General features: G+C 40.8%; 2 protein-coding genes across 2 annotated transcripts; both read right to left on the bottom strand.

Annotated features, from left to right (window-relative positions):
• Positions 1-7,299: 7,299 nt before the first annotated feature.
• On the bottom strand, positions 7,300-11,588 carry s100a1 (S100 calcium binding protein A1). The gene is made up of 3 exons (XM_069174974.1): positions 11,524-11,588; positions 8,995-9,148; positions 7,300-7,589 (listed from the first exon to the last, which is right to left on the bottom strand). The coding sequence occupies exons 2-3, from the start codon at positions 9,133-9,135 to the stop codon at positions 7,437-7,439; spliced, it is 294 nt and encodes a 97-aa protein (XP_069031075.1). The 5' UTR covers positions 9,136-9,148; positions 11,524-11,588; the 3' UTR covers positions 7,300-7,436.
• Positions 11,589-12,912: 1,324 nt separating this feature from the next.
• Positions 12,913-19,343, bottom strand: tlr18 (toll-like receptor 18). Its single transcript, XM_069175031.1, has 3 exons — positions 18,356-19,343; positions 16,059-17,241; positions 12,913-15,105 (listed from the first exon to the last, which is right to left on the bottom strand). The coding sequence occupies exons 1-3, from the start codon at positions 19,339-19,341 to the stop codon at positions 14,605-14,607; spliced, it is 2,670 nt and encodes an 889-aa protein (XP_069031132.1). The 5' UTR covers positions 19,342-19,343; the 3' UTR covers positions 12,913-14,604.
• Between the last annotated feature and the right edge of the window lie 250 nt (positions 19,344-19,593).

Here is a 19,593-nt window from a genome sequence, read left to right on the forward strand (position 1 = left end):
ACATAAAAATACATTTGTACACAACTATATCAGCACAGGAGTGGAACGGCCACTCCACCACGTAATTTTTTCCAATTACATATGTTTACGACCCACCATTGTGATTTCCTCCAAACCCACTCGTTTCTCAGTCATATTTTCCAAAGATTTATCCAATTAGAAAGTGTTTTTAATTCAAAAATATCTATTTTTAATGCTACATAGTATTGCTCTGGACATCCCATCTCTGATTTTTTTTTGCTGCTAGCAAAAGGTGGCAACGAAAAATAAAAACTGCCTATAATTGCCAATATTTGATATTACATTGGCATAAGTAAAATTCTACACGTCTTCTTGTCTCCATTCCCTTGAGATTTAAACAACGACAGCAAAACTGTGCATATTTACTTCCATCTCATCAAAACCTTAAATTAGAGACGGAATAACAGTCACTTGTGTTACTGAACCCGGAAAATGTTCTTTCCATCACCTTTTATATTGTTGATATAATATACTTCTATATATAATAAAGATCTTTATTTTTCTCCTACAAGTTATAGCATGCACTCGTGAAACCCTGAGGATAATCATCCTTTTTATAATCCAACAGAAGTTTTAATCATCATTAAGACAGGACTATAACCCAATACATTATAATTTGCTCACAGACATGTACATAAAGTTTTGTGGGATTATATGTGTTTTTTTGTGCGTATAATATAATGTATACAGCATTGGTACGAGCCATACGGTTGGTTGCACATATACAAAATATGGCTTTATTGCACTGTGATGTCAGAGAACACACATTCATATGTGCATGTGCAAACACTTTCTAAAAGCCATCTCACCCCAAACACAAAGTCAGGATATTGAATTTCTTGTTGACTCTCACTGTTAATAAGACAGCATACCATCTCAGGCATAAACATGTCACTGGTCTACTAACATGCAGCGCTACACTGTTTGACAAGGACGGTACATGAGGCCAACTCTGACCAATTTAATGACACGTGACTCAAACAGGAAGAACACATTTAAATATAGTTTGAAAGCAAAAGATTCAGACAGCAAAATGACATATAAAGTGGTAGATTTTCACTTATCATCAATCAAACATATGAGTTAAATCCTCATAATGCAGAAACCATTTATGATGTAGGTCATGTAAGTGCAGTGTAATTAAAATTGGCTGATTTTCCTTTATATTGTTAATGGAACAGAAAAACACAAATCCAGTGTATGTGTTACACAAAAGTTATCTTAAAATTTAAAAAAAAAAAAAAAAAAAAAAAAAAAATACAGTTCATTTAAAAAGTCTTATTAATAAAGATGGCAAACTTTGGATTTCTATATAATGCCACAATAATAAAAAAAACAGCTCTAATGTTACATTACATATTATGTGTCGTATGTCACAGCATAAATATCAAGATGCAATATAAAAGTCCCCAAATACATTTTTAAATCATTCAAATGCCCACAAATCACAAAATTTATCAATTAAATTGAAAAAAAAATTAATATGTAGTATTACAAAAATACTTTTTGGGTAAGTATGTATGTGATATTGGTCAAAAGAACTTTTTCCTCTGGTTTTCAAAGTGATGTGAGTTGAGCAAGAATGTATGTAAGCAATCAAGACAGAAAAAAACAAGAACAAAAAAATATGGAAATAAAGTTACTTTTTAAAAACTTTCTCAGAGGAACCACACTCTCCTGAAACAAGTTGGCAGCAGCCCTGTGAGAATAGCGGAATCACTATGAAGTCTGTGTCTCCATCTGCAGGTCATTTGATCAGAAAAAAAAAAATCTATCTCAAAATTTGGACATACATGGCTTTCCCTGGACAATAATGGTATGAAAAACTGTAATCTTAAAAGGAACAATTAGCTAAAGCTGTCAGACAAATGCAGTGGAGTACGATTGTTGCCTGAGATGTGGACTGGAAGAAAAAAAGTTGTATAAAATGGAAATACTCAAGTACAAGTACCTCAAATTTGTACAGAAATAAATGTACTTAGTTACTCTCCAACACTGATTTTTGTATTGGTTATATTTATTTATCATGTGGCCGAGGGAAGTAGAGGTGTGAAGGGGTGCTGCAAACACGCCCCTAGCGGAAGGTAGAGGACCTGCATGTCCACAACTATAGATAATTAAAAAAAATTCAATAAAGTGATAAATCAATTTAAAAAAAAAAGTTGTATTTGGTTATTAGTTACTATTTAGCTGGTTACGCTCATACTCAAATTATGTTTCGATTTCGGTGAGTGATAAATGGTGGATTTGAGTTTTGAACACATTTCGGATTTCTTTACGAAGCTACCAGGAGGAGCCACATTTAGCGACGTCACAGACGACCACACACAAGCACGACTGACGACGATAGTCCGGGTTCCCGGGACACCTCTTCGCCGGCGGGGAGCCTCGTGTTTCGGCGTCAATAACGAGGTAAGGGCAGTTTTTACACACCACATAACCGTCTGTTAGGGTCTGTAGTGGCTGTAATTTAGAAGTTAGGCTGCAAAAAAAAAAAAAAAAAAAAAAAAAAAAAAAACTTCAGAAAATAGACTTTATCTATAGCTGTGAGTCTTCAGAGGCCTGAGTTTGTAAAATCAAGAAGTGAGTAATTTGGAAAGAATAAACTTCGCCTTTTTGTGTTTCCCTTGACATTGTGAGTGATACTTGAACAAAATAAATATATATATTTATATATTTTAAGATTTTTTTTTTTTTTTTGTAAGCAGGAGACATAATTTATTGAGTCAGAGAAAGCGGCAGGTAGAATCCAGCGGCGGTCGGTCAATGGAGGGCTGCTCTAAGTCCAATCTCTTGAGCAATTAAGTCCTGAATTAGGCGTGTGGTAAAGCCTTTTCTAAATTTGTGCCGCCTCGTTTTATTGAACTTCCTGTTTACACCCAGCAGTAGTGTCCGCACTAAATCGTTTAACGTAGTGTCGGCCTTTGCCAGCTGCGCTGGTCCAGTCCAGCAGGTGGCAGCAACCTGACAAAAACTGAGCAGTCCACAGCAAGATGGCATTGTCGGGTGAGGGGGGGGGGGCGGGAGGCTGCTGAGCCGTCAGATAGAGTGTTCTGGCATTGCTGATTCAGTTCTTGAGAATTTCTTTTGCCCGACAACATCATGGCAAGCGCATAACCAGAAAACCCCGCGTGCCTTTACCCCCACCCGGGTAAATAATCACCCCCCTCCCCCCCCCCCCCCCCCCCAGTATCCCAGCGCTGCAGTACGAGTTGGTTTCTGTGGCTAGAAGGTGCTGTGATAAATATAAAACTTGTTTTGCATTTTGTTTTATTTACATCTTCATACGACTGAAATGAACCGTGTGGCGATGCTTTTTTTGTTTGTTTGTTGTTGTTGCTGTAAAGCACACATCGCCATATACAAACTGTTGAGAGGTCCAGTAACCAATCGCCTTTGCGTTGATTGCAGCTGGATCGTAAACTACATCCATAACCCTGCCTGCGTTCAAGTTATCCCATTATTAACGTCAGTATGATGTCATCTGCTTTTTTAGGTGCCGCTTGCAGACGCTTGAGGGCACTATTGACTGACAGTGTGGTTTCACAGTGGCTGCTCGGTTGTCGCTCCACTCTGTGCGGCCTCTTTTTTTTTTCCCCTCCATCTTGAACCGACAACCCGCATGACTGTTTTCCAGTCTCTCCTCGCGGCTGCAGCGTCGCGGCACCGGAGCTCGTGTTTCTGATGAGTTTTCAGCATAAACGGCCGTCAGACAAGCTGCTGTTACATAATTGAAGAAGCTTCCCGACTTTGTCAGGCAGAGGTTGTATTGAGTTTCTCCAGACTTCATTGTGCACAGCCCCTTCTGAAGGCTGCATTTAACCTTAAACTTTTCGTCACCCCCGTATTAATGAACACAAAGGGATGTAAGGCCGCGTCGCACGTCTCGCGTCACAGTCAAGCTGCGCTTTCATTACGGTGACTTGCTGTGTTGTAATCGGTTTCAACTCTCTGCCCGTTGGGAGTTTCTCTCTTTTTATTTTTATTTTTTTTTTAGATATTTTTAGAGTGAAATGTCAAAATCTCCAGGGTCTCTGAGGAGAGATTTCATTTTTTGGGGGATTTTTCTCTTTATGTATCTTCGAGTTATGAAGACAACAATGTCTGTGTATCTTGTATCTCAGGCTTTTAAATGAGAACTGGGTTCAGTCTTGAAAGTGATCTGGCGAGTTGCCATACTTTGCCACCATTTGCACTTCAGTCTTTTTGATGTTTAGTATCACAGTGCTCAGAGATTGATAAAAGATAGCTACTTTTTCTAATTACATCACCGTGACTTGTACACGAGTGGGAGTCGGCCCAGTCTGTTAGAAAAGCGCCCTTCGGTTCCTTTTGTACATTAGTTCAGGTGCCATTTCGAGCGGGTGTCTGCGGTAGTGCTGGTGGTGTTATTTTGAAGTCTATAGGATTTATGCCGCCGTGCTTTTATTTTGAAGGACATACGTTTCCCATGAGGCCTGCAGCTGTTTTCCGCAGGCTTCGTCATGACAGTAACGACCAAAACTAACGTTGCATTCGAGCATTTATAAACAGGATGAGGATTAGAGTCAAGCATTTTATTTCATTGTATGTTTAGCCCAATTTTTGTTATTTTTTTATCATAGCCCATTTCATGTTTTTAACGGTGCATGAAGGAATGATGTATTATTGCACTATTTATTTGCGAAAAAAAATCTGAGTGGCTTAAAAGTGTGAAAAAATTGGGTCACAACGTAATGACTCGGGAGAATAGTGAGGGTTCACCAGTTGACCACATTAGTATAGTTTATGAAGCGCATCTAATAAAACACTATAAATATTGCACCTCTTATTGGAGTATCTCTATTTGGAGGTCCCCAAATTCAGAACAGACCATACCTGTAAAGTACCTGCAACAAAAAGATCTGAGCTACTTTTCCCCAATTTGTTGTTTTAGATTTAATTGAAGACTGTTCCTTCTAACATTTCTCCATTGCATCATTAACCTTTATGTGCAGTTTTATAAGTTAAAATGTTTTTCCATTTTTGTTTTGATTGGTCTCGTTTGTAGGATTTTATTTGACAATTTATGGCTCGAGTAATTCATTAATTATAGTAAAACAAACTCTACACAAATAGAAGATCATCACCTTCAGACTCAAACACACAATGAAAAGGTCACTGTGCGGTTGCATTATCCCTGTAATGCTAAAGAGATGGTCGCTGAGACATTTCGAAGAGAGGAAGTCGTGACTCGACTGTTTTGATGGAGATTCATCCTGCTGCACATGCAGAGCTGCCCACCTGGATATTTATGCTCGATGATTTGGAGACTCTTAAAGGGGAAGGAGAAAAGCGTGCCCATTATATACCGTCAAGTCTGGAAGACGTCCAGGTGCCGAGGGGAGTAGCCTCGCGTTTCTCCTAAGATGAGCTGGAAGGGATAGCAGCAGGTTATATGGAGATAAAAAGGAAATAAAAGGCTTGCTGATAAAACACACCAGGAAATCAAAAAGAGGACTTCTGAAGAATACAATTAATGAGGTCATTATTCTCATTCTCAGGGCGTTACATTCTGTCATATTCGATTTTAGTAGTCAGAAACCAATCTTGATGGAGCTTGTAATGATTCTGAGCTGGCTGTAAGTGGGTATATACGTTGTGCAGAAGTAACAGAGACAAAATATACCTGCTAAGTTACTTTATATCTTCAGGAACATATTCAGCTGCGTCACAGAAAGATTTATACTGTGTCTTTGATTTGCAGCCTGTTCTGCTGCCACCTGGTGGTAGCAGGGTGTACACTCTTAGTATCGCAGGCGAACCCGTGTTGTCCGCCGGCTGCAGTATCATGACACCAGAGCTTGTGCTTCTGAGAAGTTTCGGTATAAAGGCCTGTCAGACAAGCTGCTCTTGCATAATAAATTAAGCTTGAAGACTTTGTCAAAGCCCGTATTGAGTTTCTCCAGACTGCGTTGTGTGCGGTCCCGTTGAGGGCTGTGTTTAACCTGAAATGCTTCTTCACCCTGCTCATGTTAATAAAGAGGATGTAAGGCTGCCTCTCTGAGGCTCTGCGGGCAGGCTAAACTGTGCTGTAAGTTTGTCTAAGGAGGTGCTTTAGAAAAATGAAATGTCTTTTATTTTATTTTTTTTGTAGGAAGAAAAAACTTTTTACTACATCGTCCAAATTGTTTTTATCAAACACTGGTGACAGTGATATGTAACGTAAAGAAGGGGGGATTATTAGCAGATCACTGAAACAGTGAATTTATAATTATGAATAACTAAGTTAAAAAAAACAACAACACACAAATAGAACAGTTTCTAAATTACCCTAAGCCTCTTGTTCTAAAGACAGAGTTTTGATATTGGTGCATATCGGTCAAAATAACCACTCATACCGAAATTGGCCAACCAATGAATCGGAAAAAAAACAACCCTGCAGTTTACAGATTTTTTTTTTAACTGAGAACTGGCTGTTTCGAATACCTTTCGTTTATTTTTTTTTTTGTCAGACTATCTATTTGTATCTTCTGTAAACTCTGCTGTGAAAAAGATGACAACACATTTCTACTATAAAGTCCTGTAACGTTGATGATCTGCGTGCATTTACCATTTAAACAGAGTCAATAAACACTGGACTAAGAGCCGAGTTTGTGTTTTTCTGCTAAACTAATATAGTTTAAATGCAGATCTTTTTTTTTTTTCTGACTGGTTAGTGTCTCATTTCTTAGACGCTGTGGGAAAAGAAAAGAAATTGCGAGTCATTAATCACCTCGTGCGCAAATCTAATTCCATATCTGTACAAGGGCGAGACCGGTTCGGAGGGAAGTGATTTGAATCATTGCGTAAGAACCTCTTCGTCACCTGTTGCCCTAATAAACGTCTTATCTACGACTTTGCAGTCTCCCTCCTTTTGTATGAGCAGTCATAATGTCTCCGAGAGCTTCCGGGACTGACGTCATTCAGCGCGCCTGGCTGCCGTTTTCCTTTCAGAGCAGAGCTTCTTGGATGAGCAGCCCACGATTGGATTCGGAGGAGAAGAGGGTGACGTCAGGCTGTCATGACTTTACCCCCACTAGACACTGGGTGGTGCTCACGCTTTCCAGAAAGCTAATAAAGTCTTCTCCACTTGTTGACAGGGCTCTTGCTTAGTGACGTGGTTTCACTTCAAAATGCTGCAGACTGGCCTGTGGTGACAGATGTGCTTGTAAAAGCTTCCTCAAATAAGACATGTGAAAACACAGCATTGTTTTGTTTTTTTTTTTTGTACATCTTTATTAAGATGGAGGACTTTTGAAGCACACACACACACACACACACAAAAAAAAGACATCGTGTTAACAGTGATAAAGCTTCCGCAACATTTTTTAAGGTGGCGTGTTATTCAGCAAACTTTTACTTCAGGGATTATGTCGACAACGCAGTTAATTTAATGTGAAATGTTAAGAGCCTTTCTAGCCGCTCTTACAAGAATCCACAAAGAATTCGTTGCAGGCGACAGTCAGTGCCGCGACCAGAACCACAAACTCCTGGAAGTCCACTTCGCCGTCCCCGTTTTCATCCAGGTCGCAGATAATCTTCTCCACCACGCACGACTCGCTGGGGCCCTAAAAGAGAAGCGCCATGATTAAACTGTGAGGAAGACGCTTTTTAATTGCCCTTCCCCAAAAATGGGCCAGGTCATAACGGTAATGCACCAACAATGGGCCTCGTGCCAGAACCGGGCTCTATCATTTCTAGCCGAAAGTCTGCCTCTGTTCCTAGGAATGAAAACTTTTTTTTTTATTTAAAGAATCATAGCACATTAATCTGAATAAATTTGGCATTAAATTAGAGCATACATCTTAATTTCCTCAAGGTGCAATTTGTCTTAGCAGTCAGTAATAATATATAAATGATGATAACAGAACCCATTAAAGTAAGTAAAAAAAAACATAGTAATTCTCTAACTATATTATCATAGCGTGCCGGGGGGGGGGTTTAGTTTTTTTTTTTTTTTTAGATGTTACAAGTTTTATTTGCATATTCCATCAGCAGCTTGTATATAACGTAGTCTCCCACTCTGAGCAGCATTTTTGTCTTTATGCGGCATCCTTCTCTGTTGCAGCTGATACCGTGTTACTTAAACAGCTCTTTCTTAGCAGCTTTTTAACTGCAAGTGATAATCGGAGCCATGACGGCATGAAACGGCGATTTGGTCATAGCAACAACAAACAATCGATATCCAACCAGGTGAAATGTAAAAAAAAAAAAAATACGATCGGCTGTATTAAACTAAAAAGCTGTACAAACACTAGTTATTTCCAAATATTAAAAGGCAAGTTAAGGCGATAAATTATGGTGGAAATGATGCAGTCTTTGCATGTCGTTTTCTCCAATTATCACAAATTCAGCTTCCCGGGCTGCAGTGATGGAATGAAAGTGCGGAAGCATCAACACCGTTGGAAATGAATCAAAATCAAAGTCATTCAGCTCATAGCATTGTTTTTCGATTACTTGTCACTTTATTGGAAACATTTGTGGATGTCAGGATCCAGGGGGAAATGGGGAATTCTTCCAGCATATCTGATTGACAGGTTTTCATCTGACCTTCTGAAGGTTATTGCCACGCAGCATTGGTTGCTATAGTAATCGTGCATTTATTACATTTAAAATATAAGCTGCTTTTGTGATACGGGAAAATCTAATTCCAATGATTACGGTCTGACCAACCTTTGATCTCACCGTTTCATTGAAACTCTGTAATCAAATTATAAACTAGTCTGGTTTTTTTTGTTTTTTTTACTATAAACATTTTATTTCTAACAAAATAAATACTCTGTGGTTGTCAAATCTGATCACGTCCAGAGAAACTGAAGAAATTAAATTCAGAGCAGTACCTTACTGGTATTTAATGAGCATTTTATCTCGCTTTGTGCGTTGTTGTGTTGCAAATGGGACATGAGGATACGTCTCGTAACATAACGTCGTTACAAACCGTTTCATTTCCTCGGCCTTTCCGAAAATACTCACTGCCAGAAAAGCCGAGAGTTCTTCCTGTAACAAATTCTTCATCTCTTTTTTGTTGAGCTTGTACTTGTCACCTTCTTTTCCAGAATAGTGGTAGAACACTTTGATGAGGTCCTCCATAGCTCCTTGCAGATTGGCACACATTTTTGAAAATGTCCTACAATTGAGGCATGGAAGGACAAAATAAGATTATCGAAACACACGATTTTATTACCGACTAGTCGGGAGACGTGGGGGGGGGGGGGGGAGGGGGGCAGCATTTCGGCTGTTTGATGGATTCCTGCGGGTTGGGGACGAAACAGAAAGAAAGCAATTTCGATGCGCTTCAGATACAGATAGGAAACCAAGAATCTCCATCACCGACTCTGGAGCTGAAGAGATCCTCGAGTTCAGGAAGGGGATGACTTTTTTTTTTTTTTTTTTTTCTTCTTCTTCCTCCTCCTCCTCCTCCTCGAGAGGTTGGAAAGAAAAGTTTCAGGTTTTCAAAGATGCAACTTTGCAGTAGTGTTGAAGGGCGAGATGGTGCACTGATAGTTACTGGCACGCTGTAGATGCAAATGTTTCCTCTGGCGAGTGCAAGGTGATGCACTGAGGGAATACAAATACACTTGCGTGCGTGCTTGCGGTCTGGCAGAATGTAAGCAGAAATTCGTACCACTATCATATATGGTAAATATCACTGCAGCCTGCAGCTAGTTAGCTTAGCGGAGCGTAAACACTGAAAACGGAGCAAAACAGCTTCCCCGGCTCACTCGTCAATTGTAAAGGTCTTATCGTGGTTGTTGTTGTTGGACCGTTACTTGGCCAGGGGTAAGGACTTCTTCTGGTTACCTGGCAACCTCACAGCGACGATAAGATTTCATTAAGTCTCTGCCCCGAAGCTAAAATGATACAACACGGGAAGCATTATGTTCGCCTAATGACCGCTGATAACACTTCTGTCCCGAATAATCTAAAACTCTACTTGCCTGGTGCACGCCGCAGAACGGAGCGGTAATATGGCATAAAAAAAAATAAAAAAGACACTAGCTCAGTTGAATCCTGGCATCCAGAGCGAACATTAACTGTTTGTGTTTTGTTTTTTTTAAACTTACATGTCCCATGCCTCTAAAGCAGTGACCCCCTTAAAATGAGGCAAAGACCGCGTGACCCGATCTCACTGGTTCTACCTTCAGTAAGACGTGAGCGGAAAGCAGCTTTGACCAAAGCGGTCCCTTTCTTTCTTCATTTGAAGGATTTCTACATCCTAACAGATGCAAAATTATCCTGTTCCCCCCCCCCCTCCCCCATGCTTGTAAAGTCTGAAAGCCAAAAGTTCATATTACGCTGACACCTTAAAGCGTTATGCATTTAAAATCAGATTTAATTTTTTTTGGTTATGTCTTAAAATATGTCATGACCTCTCGGATATATTTGGGAGGATGCGTCGGAGGTTCTTTACCTTCATGTTAGAAACAACTGCTCCAAACGTTACTAATCTGCTGAAATAGAATTAAAACAGGTCAGAAACTTTTGATGGAACAAACAATTTCCTTATTTATTTATTTTTGAGGGGGATGGGGGGGGGGGGGGGCGTTCGGACTCATTTTAACTAAACACATCTGCTACGCGTCTACTTCAGTTCAACTTGAGACACCATAATTTACGCATTGTGATGAGTGAGCGCGTAAACATCATAGAGGGAAGTAAACAGAAGTCCCCTCGAGAATGAGAGTAAATATAAAAAAAAAAAAAAAAAAAAAAAAAAGCTGGCGTCGGGTACGTTTCTTCACATCTTGTGTCACGAGGGAACGCGTTTCTCAAACCTGCTGGAGCGTCTGGGCCAAACTCAGCTTGAGGCCAGATAGCATGCATATATACACACGGGTCTGGAGTGTTATCCAAAGTTAAAACAGTTTAAATGTCTAACCTTACACCCGCCCTGCACTATCAAGACACCTGAGAAGCGGATACGGGGTGGGGTGGGGGGGCAAGTAATTTCACCCCCCCCCTCCCCCCCCACACACCTCCATTAAACCAGTGGAGGACAAAGGAAAGACCCCATGCAGGGGAATCTTGCACATGAAATAGATTGAGATCGTGGCTTGCGTTACATTCTATAAACAACCTAATGCCTTTCGTGCTGAGGAATAACTCTGGAGAAGTTGGTCATATTTCATCATTCAGACCACTAGATGGCTTCTTTTTTTTTTTAATTTTTTTTTTAGCCCAGGCTATATGAAGGAGCATCAATAATGCATCACCTGTGCACGTGTGAATAGTTCCAGAGCACATTACGCAACATCACTTCTCTGACTAATGCGGCGCCAGATTCCTCTAATTATTCTCAGTGATTGCAGTTTATCATTTATTCCCGGCGCGATCTGGGAGCTAATTAAAAGCCTTTGAATGTCGATTGCAAAGCCGGTGTTAATTAAGTATGGCAGCGACTTGAGCACGAACACTTCCTGGAAATGTTAAAAACAAACCGACACGGCACACGAAACTGATAAAACAGCGATAAAGACAGCAGGACGGACGGCAGGAACTCACCTGGACACTGGCGCTGACAGATGCTGGTGGAAGTGGCTGCAGCTCAGCTCTCACCTCCTTAGTTATGTGCTGCTCTCACCACCAGGTGTGCAAATTAATCAGAATTGGATAGGCCCCTCCCTGTGAGCAGCAGCATACATCTACTTGCTGCAGGTGACCCGCCTGCCCATGTAATTCAACCACTTTAGACCCTGATGGACCCGAACAGCGGGCTGAAAAGCACTCTTCTGAATTTCATCACCTTTTAATGTTATGTCACAACGTTTGGAGGGAAATAAATGGAATTAATTATAGATTATTATTATTATTATTATAAACTCACTTTTAAATGCTGTTTTTTTTGGTTCAGGCTCTTTATACTTAAATGTTTGCGTGAAACTCGATAAATTAATCAACATCCCAGATTTTTTCGAATTGCTTTTATTTCCCCCCCCCCCCCCCCCTTGATGTCTTCTTTACATTATGTTCTCTACAACTGTAAACAAATTCATCCAAATGTCAGTTAAGTAGATGTAAGGCTTTGGATTGTGTAGCTGTTTAAGTATCCATCTCTGTGTGCTCTTTAAGGACTCTGCTGTATGTTGACTTAAATGTCAGGATTTAAAATGAATGCTTGACCTGAAACACCTGGGATTGAAAACATCTTAATGCAGCTAAATAAATTATAAGCAAGTAATCCAAGAAATGGGCTCAAGCAGTTCCTTCCTTTCCACCCCCCGCATGTGCTGCCTGGGTTCATTTTTATCAGTCTTTCTCGTCTGCTTATTAGATGTGACTAATGCTTTCCCTCGAACATCATTTGCAAGTTAGGGGATGATTATGCTTGAGTGACAGCGCAACCTGAGTGGCAACACAAATTACTGTAAGTGCAAGTCAGTCAACGGAAATTCTTGGAGCTCTTTTGCATCAGTATCTGCATGCAGCTTAGTGTGAAGGCTTTATATTTGCATACTTTTTGTTAAATTAACAGTAGGGCACCAGTACAGCAACACTGATGAAAAACCAAAAACAAAGGTCGTAGCAGGTCAGATCATTTAAGGCTCACACTCTTCAGATTTTCTCAAATGCCAGTATCAAGTAATTTTCAGAGCAAATTTAATTTAAGGAATATCTTTTGTGGATTTGCATTATCTTGAAACAAATGTTTTACAGTTCAATATTTGGCTATCTGAATTTTTTTTTTTTTTTTTTTTAAACAGAAAAAAACTATATCAGATCTCTAGACAGTTTTTTATTCTTTGTTTGACTTGATTAAGAGACACTGACTGAATGTGGAAAAAAAAAATAGCCTCTCATCTCTCATTAGTGTTGGAAACCAAAGTTATTATAAAACCCGCCAGTCATCACACTTTTACCAATGTTGACTAGGACGGTTATATTTTTATTCAATTTCACAATAATACATTTGACCTCTTCATTAAGAATGATCAATGTCCAGCATTATACAGGTCATTAAAATGAGGCACATACGACACTTTAAAATATGAAAAAGAATACAAGGAGTCTGAATAAAAAATAAACGTCTTCATACATGTCTTTACAAAATATGTTTAACACTTAAGTCTTATGTTCCATGCCAGCACGTCAAATAAAAAAAAGTAACAGACAAATCTATATGTTACACAGAGCTTTTTTATCCATCATCAATGCAAATACATACCAGTCGTCCAGACTGGTTACCCGTTTCCATAAAAACATTCCTACAGCTGAGTTGTCTCTGTCCCTCCCTCTGTAGGGGGCAAATGGCCAGTAGGATGTCATCTACTGACCATTTGAAGACTTTGATAATCGCCAAGCATATAAAATCGAGATACTAATAAACTACTGCAAGTGAAAGGGAAAGTAAGTCATTTGGAAAATAACTTTGGAATTAACCAAACGACAAAAAAACAAAACAACAACCCGGTTTAAAAAGAACATTTATAGTAACTATCATCACTCGAGTCTGACCTCAGCTCAACCCAAATGTATTCATAAAGAACAGAAAGAAAGGTGTTGTACGATAAAATTCTTTATATCAGTATATCTTAATATCTTGTCTTTTTGCTTTATTCTTGATTTCTGCTGACATTTATTTGTTAGTTTGTGTGTGTAGCGACAGCTAAAAGTTCAAACATTTAATTTTAATCTTACATATCTCTACGTGATAAGGAAGTATAAAATTGTTTGCAAACTCATTTGCCCAATAGCATTATTTTGTGGTGAAATATCAGGACTTTGTGTCTGTCAGTGTGTTTTTTGGAGTTTCTTTGTCCCCCTAGTGGTCAAATATCTCTTAATGCAAATATCAAATTACATTTATAAGTTTATCAGATTATAATTTTTTTGTCTTCTTATCTCTTGTGTCATTAGCAATTTAGTTAAAAAAAAAAATCTGATAGTAATGAAGCCTTTTGTCAGCCCATTGAACGCAGTGACTTGAGAGGACTTAGACAACCAAATCAAATTAACATATGGCAGCAATCAAACTGGTGTCTGCCTGAGCAAATACAGTATGCAGTATACTTTAGTATATTAGTATAGTAGTCAGCTTGAAACACTTGATGTACTATATATTTGACTTCCCCTTAAAGACCGTATGCTCGTTAAATCGAAACATCCAAAGAGCCGAAGCAAATATAGTGCTGGAGCATCACCAAATCACAATTTCCACGCTTTTGCACTATAACTTTTCTTACTGTGAGACAGCCTGTGTGGCGTTTGACGCGGCCAGGGAACATCAGAGCCGGAGCGTTCATGATCTCATACCGCCAATTGCCTAGACTGTAACGGAGCCCGGCTCTTTTCACCGCGTGGCACCTGTCACCACGCAGCTTCCCGAGACCTCGCTTGTTATCCAGAGTGCAACATGGGAGATCTCGTTTGAGCTGGCCTTTCAGCACCTGTCAGCCGAGAGCACCTGGCCTGAGACACTCAGAGGGGAAGCGGAGCAGAGGGCATCGGCTCGGCCCTCCGGGGATTACATGGCAGAACGCCGCGGGGCGGGGAGGGATCGTGTTTTTGCCCGTCATTGTCTTTGGCTTTTGCTCCCAGGTTGGCATAACCCACTCAAAAAAACACAGGTTACTTGAGGTCAGGAATTTACTGAGACAATGCTGAAGGAATGTTGGCGCTGGTTTGATCTTTAGGATAAAAGGCCACCATCGGTATTTGCGTCTGATTTGACAGCTCATCATCATTCCTCTTGATCATATTTTTTGGTTCTTCTTTTACATCGGTCATCGCTAATTCTGGCATTCTATCCTGGGCGCAATCGCAGAAATTCACCCCCACGGATGAGGTTCGGCTCTTGACACTGTGCGACTTCTTTCGGCTCATCGTCGGCTTACCCAGGACGTTCCTCAGCTGTGCCCAGAAAAGCGGCTGCTGTTTAGCCTGCTGAGGCCACTCCAGATAGGTCTTGGTGCTGAGCATCTTCTTAAGCTTGCAGTACTTGCTGGGCAGGGAGGTCAGCTCAATGGGCTCCTTCACCACCAGGATGACGTCGCTGAAGGTCTTTCCCATCGCTCTCTGCTGAGCAAAGTACAGCTCGTAGTTGCACCACTCGCTGTTGACGAAGTTCCGAGACAGGACAAATATTACCTGGGAAGGAAGACGACAAGAGAAAGGAAATTACGTCTTCCAATATCCATAACACCGTAATACTTCTACATTGGATTTGATGGTGCTCTGGGTTGTACTACTCGGAATAAAAAGCTATTTAAAAACAGGTTGTAGATATTAAGGAATGGGTTGACATTGGTATTAAGGGAAACTATTCCATGTAATCAGCAATTTTGTACATGCAAGAAACAATTTTTTTTTTCTTTTCTTTTTTTTTAAACCTCGCTGTTCTCGTCTGCACAGGATGAATGAAATATCTTTAGGAAGCTGATCAGCCAATTTACCATTCTGAGTCACATAAATGACCACATAGATGGACTACTGCCAGTAGACAAACCTCATCAGCCTCAAATGTTTAACAATACCCCATCGGTGCCCACCAACCAATTGCTTACTCGTACATATAATTTGCCTCTTAAAGTGTACATCTTTATTCGCTTCGTCAGACCTTAAAGAATCAATGTTACGATTATCATCAAGTTTCCAGATTACTTAAAGAGCTCCTAAGATGGTCACACGACTTCCCAGAGGGGAAGTGCTAAAAGAAGCCTGTAAGGGCTCGTAAAACTAACACTGCACGACACTACAACTCCAACCATGACCAAATCCCAACATTCATTCATTCAAGTTAGACTACTGTATTAATAGATCTTCTATTTGGGCGTTATATGCAGCTTTTAATAAACATAAACCCATAAATAGGAGAGAATAAGCAGGTTTAGTTGGTGATATTGCCATCGTCAACCAGCTGACGCATCAGCGGACTAAAAACATAGTTCCTGAAAAGCCGTCTGCCCCGAATTACCTGGTCGGTTTCACTTCTTCTTTTCCGCACGAACCTTATTTTAAGGACACGATGGTCATGCGAGCCTTTATTTACTGTAACTGTTGGTAACTAGTAATGCTTCTACAACAAAACTACATTTTGTTACCTTACGACTGCATTCAATGTTCTCAATGATGTTATCGATGATCCACCTCCCCGGCATGAAGTCCCTCTCGTGAATGCACAGACGATAGGGGTTCCTGTTGTTCTCCAAACACGGCAGGAGCTGCTCCATCACCCAGTCAGCGTCCGAGTGGCTGTAGGATATGAAGGCGTGATAGGTAAAAGCCCCAATTCCCCCAGCTGCCTTTTCCTTGTGAGCTCTGTATTTGGCCCGGATGATCTGATACGTGGCTTTAGTGTACCACGGCAGGTCAAAAATGTAGCAAATCAGCACAAGTATCAGGATCACCACTCCGGTGGTTGCAACGCAGATGATGATTACTAGTCTCATGTCGCACGCCACGTGACCGGGCAAGTATTTCGATACGGCCGTGTTGAGAAAGGCCTCCGGGTGGTAACATTTGTAGTTCCAAGGCCAGTCGGTGAGGTTCACCTTTCCTTTTGAGATCGTGTCCTGGACGAAAGTATGAAGCTCACAAGTGCAATGGTAAGGATTGTTCCCGGCCCTAATGCGAGACAATCGAGGCATGTCCTCGAAGGACGCCTTGCTGATGAGGCCGAACGAATTCCCGTCCAAAGCCAGAGACCGCAGTGACGGACTTTCCCACTTGGACGGGATGAACTTGATTTTATTCCCACTCAGTAGGAGGTCTTTCAGGTCGGCGGCTTTCGCGAAGTACGTCATGTCCAGCTGGTCCAGGTCACAGTAGGACAGATCCAAGTAGTGAACCGTAGTTGGAAGGCAGCTGAGGGCTTCACTTACAAATTGATTGTGGTGAGCGATAAGTCGCGTGATATTCTGTTGCCAAACACAGTCTTTGCTATCTTTCGCAGATCCCAATCTGTTGTTGCTTAAATCCAACACCTGCAGCTGCTGGAACTCCCTCATCAGAGATGACAAGTCTTTTAAGCTGGTCAAGTCGTTGTTGCTCATGTTGAGGGTTAGAAGATTGGGCACGGTGCCCTTGTAATCGCACTGCCGGTTAAATATAAACTCACTCTTCAGTCGATTATTGGAGACGTCCAGAAACTCCACGCCTTTCATCTCGACCCAGGAATCGCAAGGTACGGAGTTGAAGTGCACGTACTGAAAGGACAAGTTCTTGATTTTGTTCAGCCAGGTGAAACGCCAGTCGAAGCGCAGCACATCAGGATTGCTGATATACCTACAAGAAATAGAGATTTAAAAAAAAAAAAAAATTGTGTTGTACATGTGTAAATGAAAAACGAGTACTCAACGATATTTGGGAGCTTTTTCAGAAATATTGAATTCCTCAAACTAAAGTGCTTTTGTGTCAGATATGATATACCACAAAGTGGTGCTATAGTTGGCGTCCTTTTATGTATTGTTTTACAGTCAATTGTGGTTATGTTCCAGATGAGCTGTAAATCATGCCAAACAGTACACTTCTTAAATCAAATGACAACATGGAGTACAGCTCGGTTTTTATTTGTTTATTTTTTTTTTATTTGGCTTTGCCCATTAAAAGTGGTTATAAATTTAAAAAAAATTCATGCAGTTGGGTTTTCAGTTTTTTCCCACTCTAAGTCCTGCCAGTTTTTGTAACATGGAATTGAGAATATTACTAAATCATGAACATATTGTTGAGTTTTTTTTTTATTTTTATTTTTTATCAATTCTTATTTTCAGTGTGGCCAGACTGAGCAAATAGGATACTTTCTGTTTCAGCAAAAAGCTCAAATTAGTTTTGAGCAATGAAAAATTGGGCTTTAAATGAAGCCTTCAAGTCATCAGTTATATGATTGAGACTGACAGCGCACACATTTTTGCAATTGGATTTTGACGTGTGGTGACTGATAAATGATGACCATGAAAACCAAATGTCATTCCAGTTTAACCTACCATCTGCTCATCAAAATGTTATGGAACCGAGAGACATATTTTATGACTTTATTAAAATTCTTGAATCATATACGCTAATTAAACAGAAGGCACTGAACAGGAACTATTCCTTTTCTTATTGCTTCCTTTATGGACTATTCTGGTAACACTGCTTGTTTTTATAATGTCATGATACCCTGGAAAGGGAATACTCCATAAAAATTCGAACTTATCCAACGTAAGCTTATATGACACAAGAAGCAATTAAAACTATTCATAAACTGCAACGTGAAACAAACAAATCTTTGTGACGGTGTTAACCTATCGTAAGTCTAGGAAAATTTTACGATGATATTTTGACAAATGTCAAATTTGACACCATGTTTCGTAACATTTTACTCTGGCACATGAAGCCCACAAAATGAGAAGATACTCACCAGAGATCTAACTTGTCCAGTGCCAGGTCCGTGATGCTGGAACCTGCTCCGCTATCAACGAATGTTGGCGAACGGGCGAAGTCGATGTACTGAAGTCTCAACTTTTTGATGGGGGCCTCTTGTAAATTCGTTAAAGCCATCCTCAGCAGATTCTCGTTGAATTTACCTCTGTGGAAGATGAGCTGATGGGTTGTTACGGCTTTTAAACCCTGGAAGATATCCTCCCTTCCCGGGTAGTACGCGAATTCAAAGAGGTTGCGAAACTGGACGACGGCGAAGGTCTTGTTGGCGAGATCGCGCAGCATGTGAACGAGGGCGTTTGGCTGTTGGTCTACGGCCATGTCGAAGCCCATCTGCCTCGTCTGAATGACTTCCAAACTTCCCGGCTCGTAGTAACTTAGATTCGAAGAACATTTGATGGCAAAACCTTGCAGGCTCGTGTTCTTCAGGGGCTGAAAATCCTCTTTCTTTAGACCCATCACCAGAGGACCACCCATGGTCAGAACCCGGAGTTTGACCAATTGGGAGAAGCCGTCAGCCAGCGTGGCGTGTTTATAAAGGTTATTGGACATGTAGAGTTGTTTCAGATTCAAGAGAGGCGTCAGAGCCGCGGCAGGAATTTCCCGCAGGGAGTTGTTGAAGACGTTGAGATGTTCCAGGAACGTGTTGCTTTTAAAGGCGTCGTGGTCGATGTGCGAAATGTTGTTGTACTGCAGCTGAAGCTCGCGAAGCCGAGGGAGGTGGCGGAAGTCGTCGGCGCGAACGGCTCGAAGCTTATTGTAGGAGAGGTCTATTTCTTCCAGCGTGGACGGAAATTGTCTCCGCGGGACACCGTCGAGCCGTCTTCCCAGACAGTCCGCAGACCGGCCGGAGTTGTAGATCCGACAGGGTCCCTCTGCTGCGTCAGCGGGCGGCCGTGGAGACGGAGTCGGGGACGCGAGAGCTCCGAGGATGAGAGCACTGAGAGGGAACAATTTCCACATCATTGTGACGGATCTGGAAAGGAACAAAACAGAAAAGATCCATTCATAGCCATTTTCTCTCAATTACGGCGGAAAAAAGCAAACAAATAAGTGTCAGGAGGATCACAGTGATTTTCGCAAGAGGTGTTATTTTCGGTTATTTTCACACAGCTCCGTAACAAGACGAACCTAATCTTCAAGGACACAGGATGATTTGCTAAAGTACGGGCTTAAAGTATTAGTACCAAATATTTCATTTTCTTTTCGTGACCCCAT

The sequence above is a fragment of the Embiotoca jacksoni genome, unplaced genomic scaffold (genome assembly GCF_022577435.1).
Source record: "Embiotoca jacksoni isolate LCO1_2020_lvr unplaced genomic scaffold, fEmbJac1.0.p SCAF_63, whole genome shotgun sequence".
Lineage (NCBI taxonomy): Eukaryota > Metazoa > Chordata > Actinopteri > Embiotocidae > Embiotoca > Embiotoca jacksoni.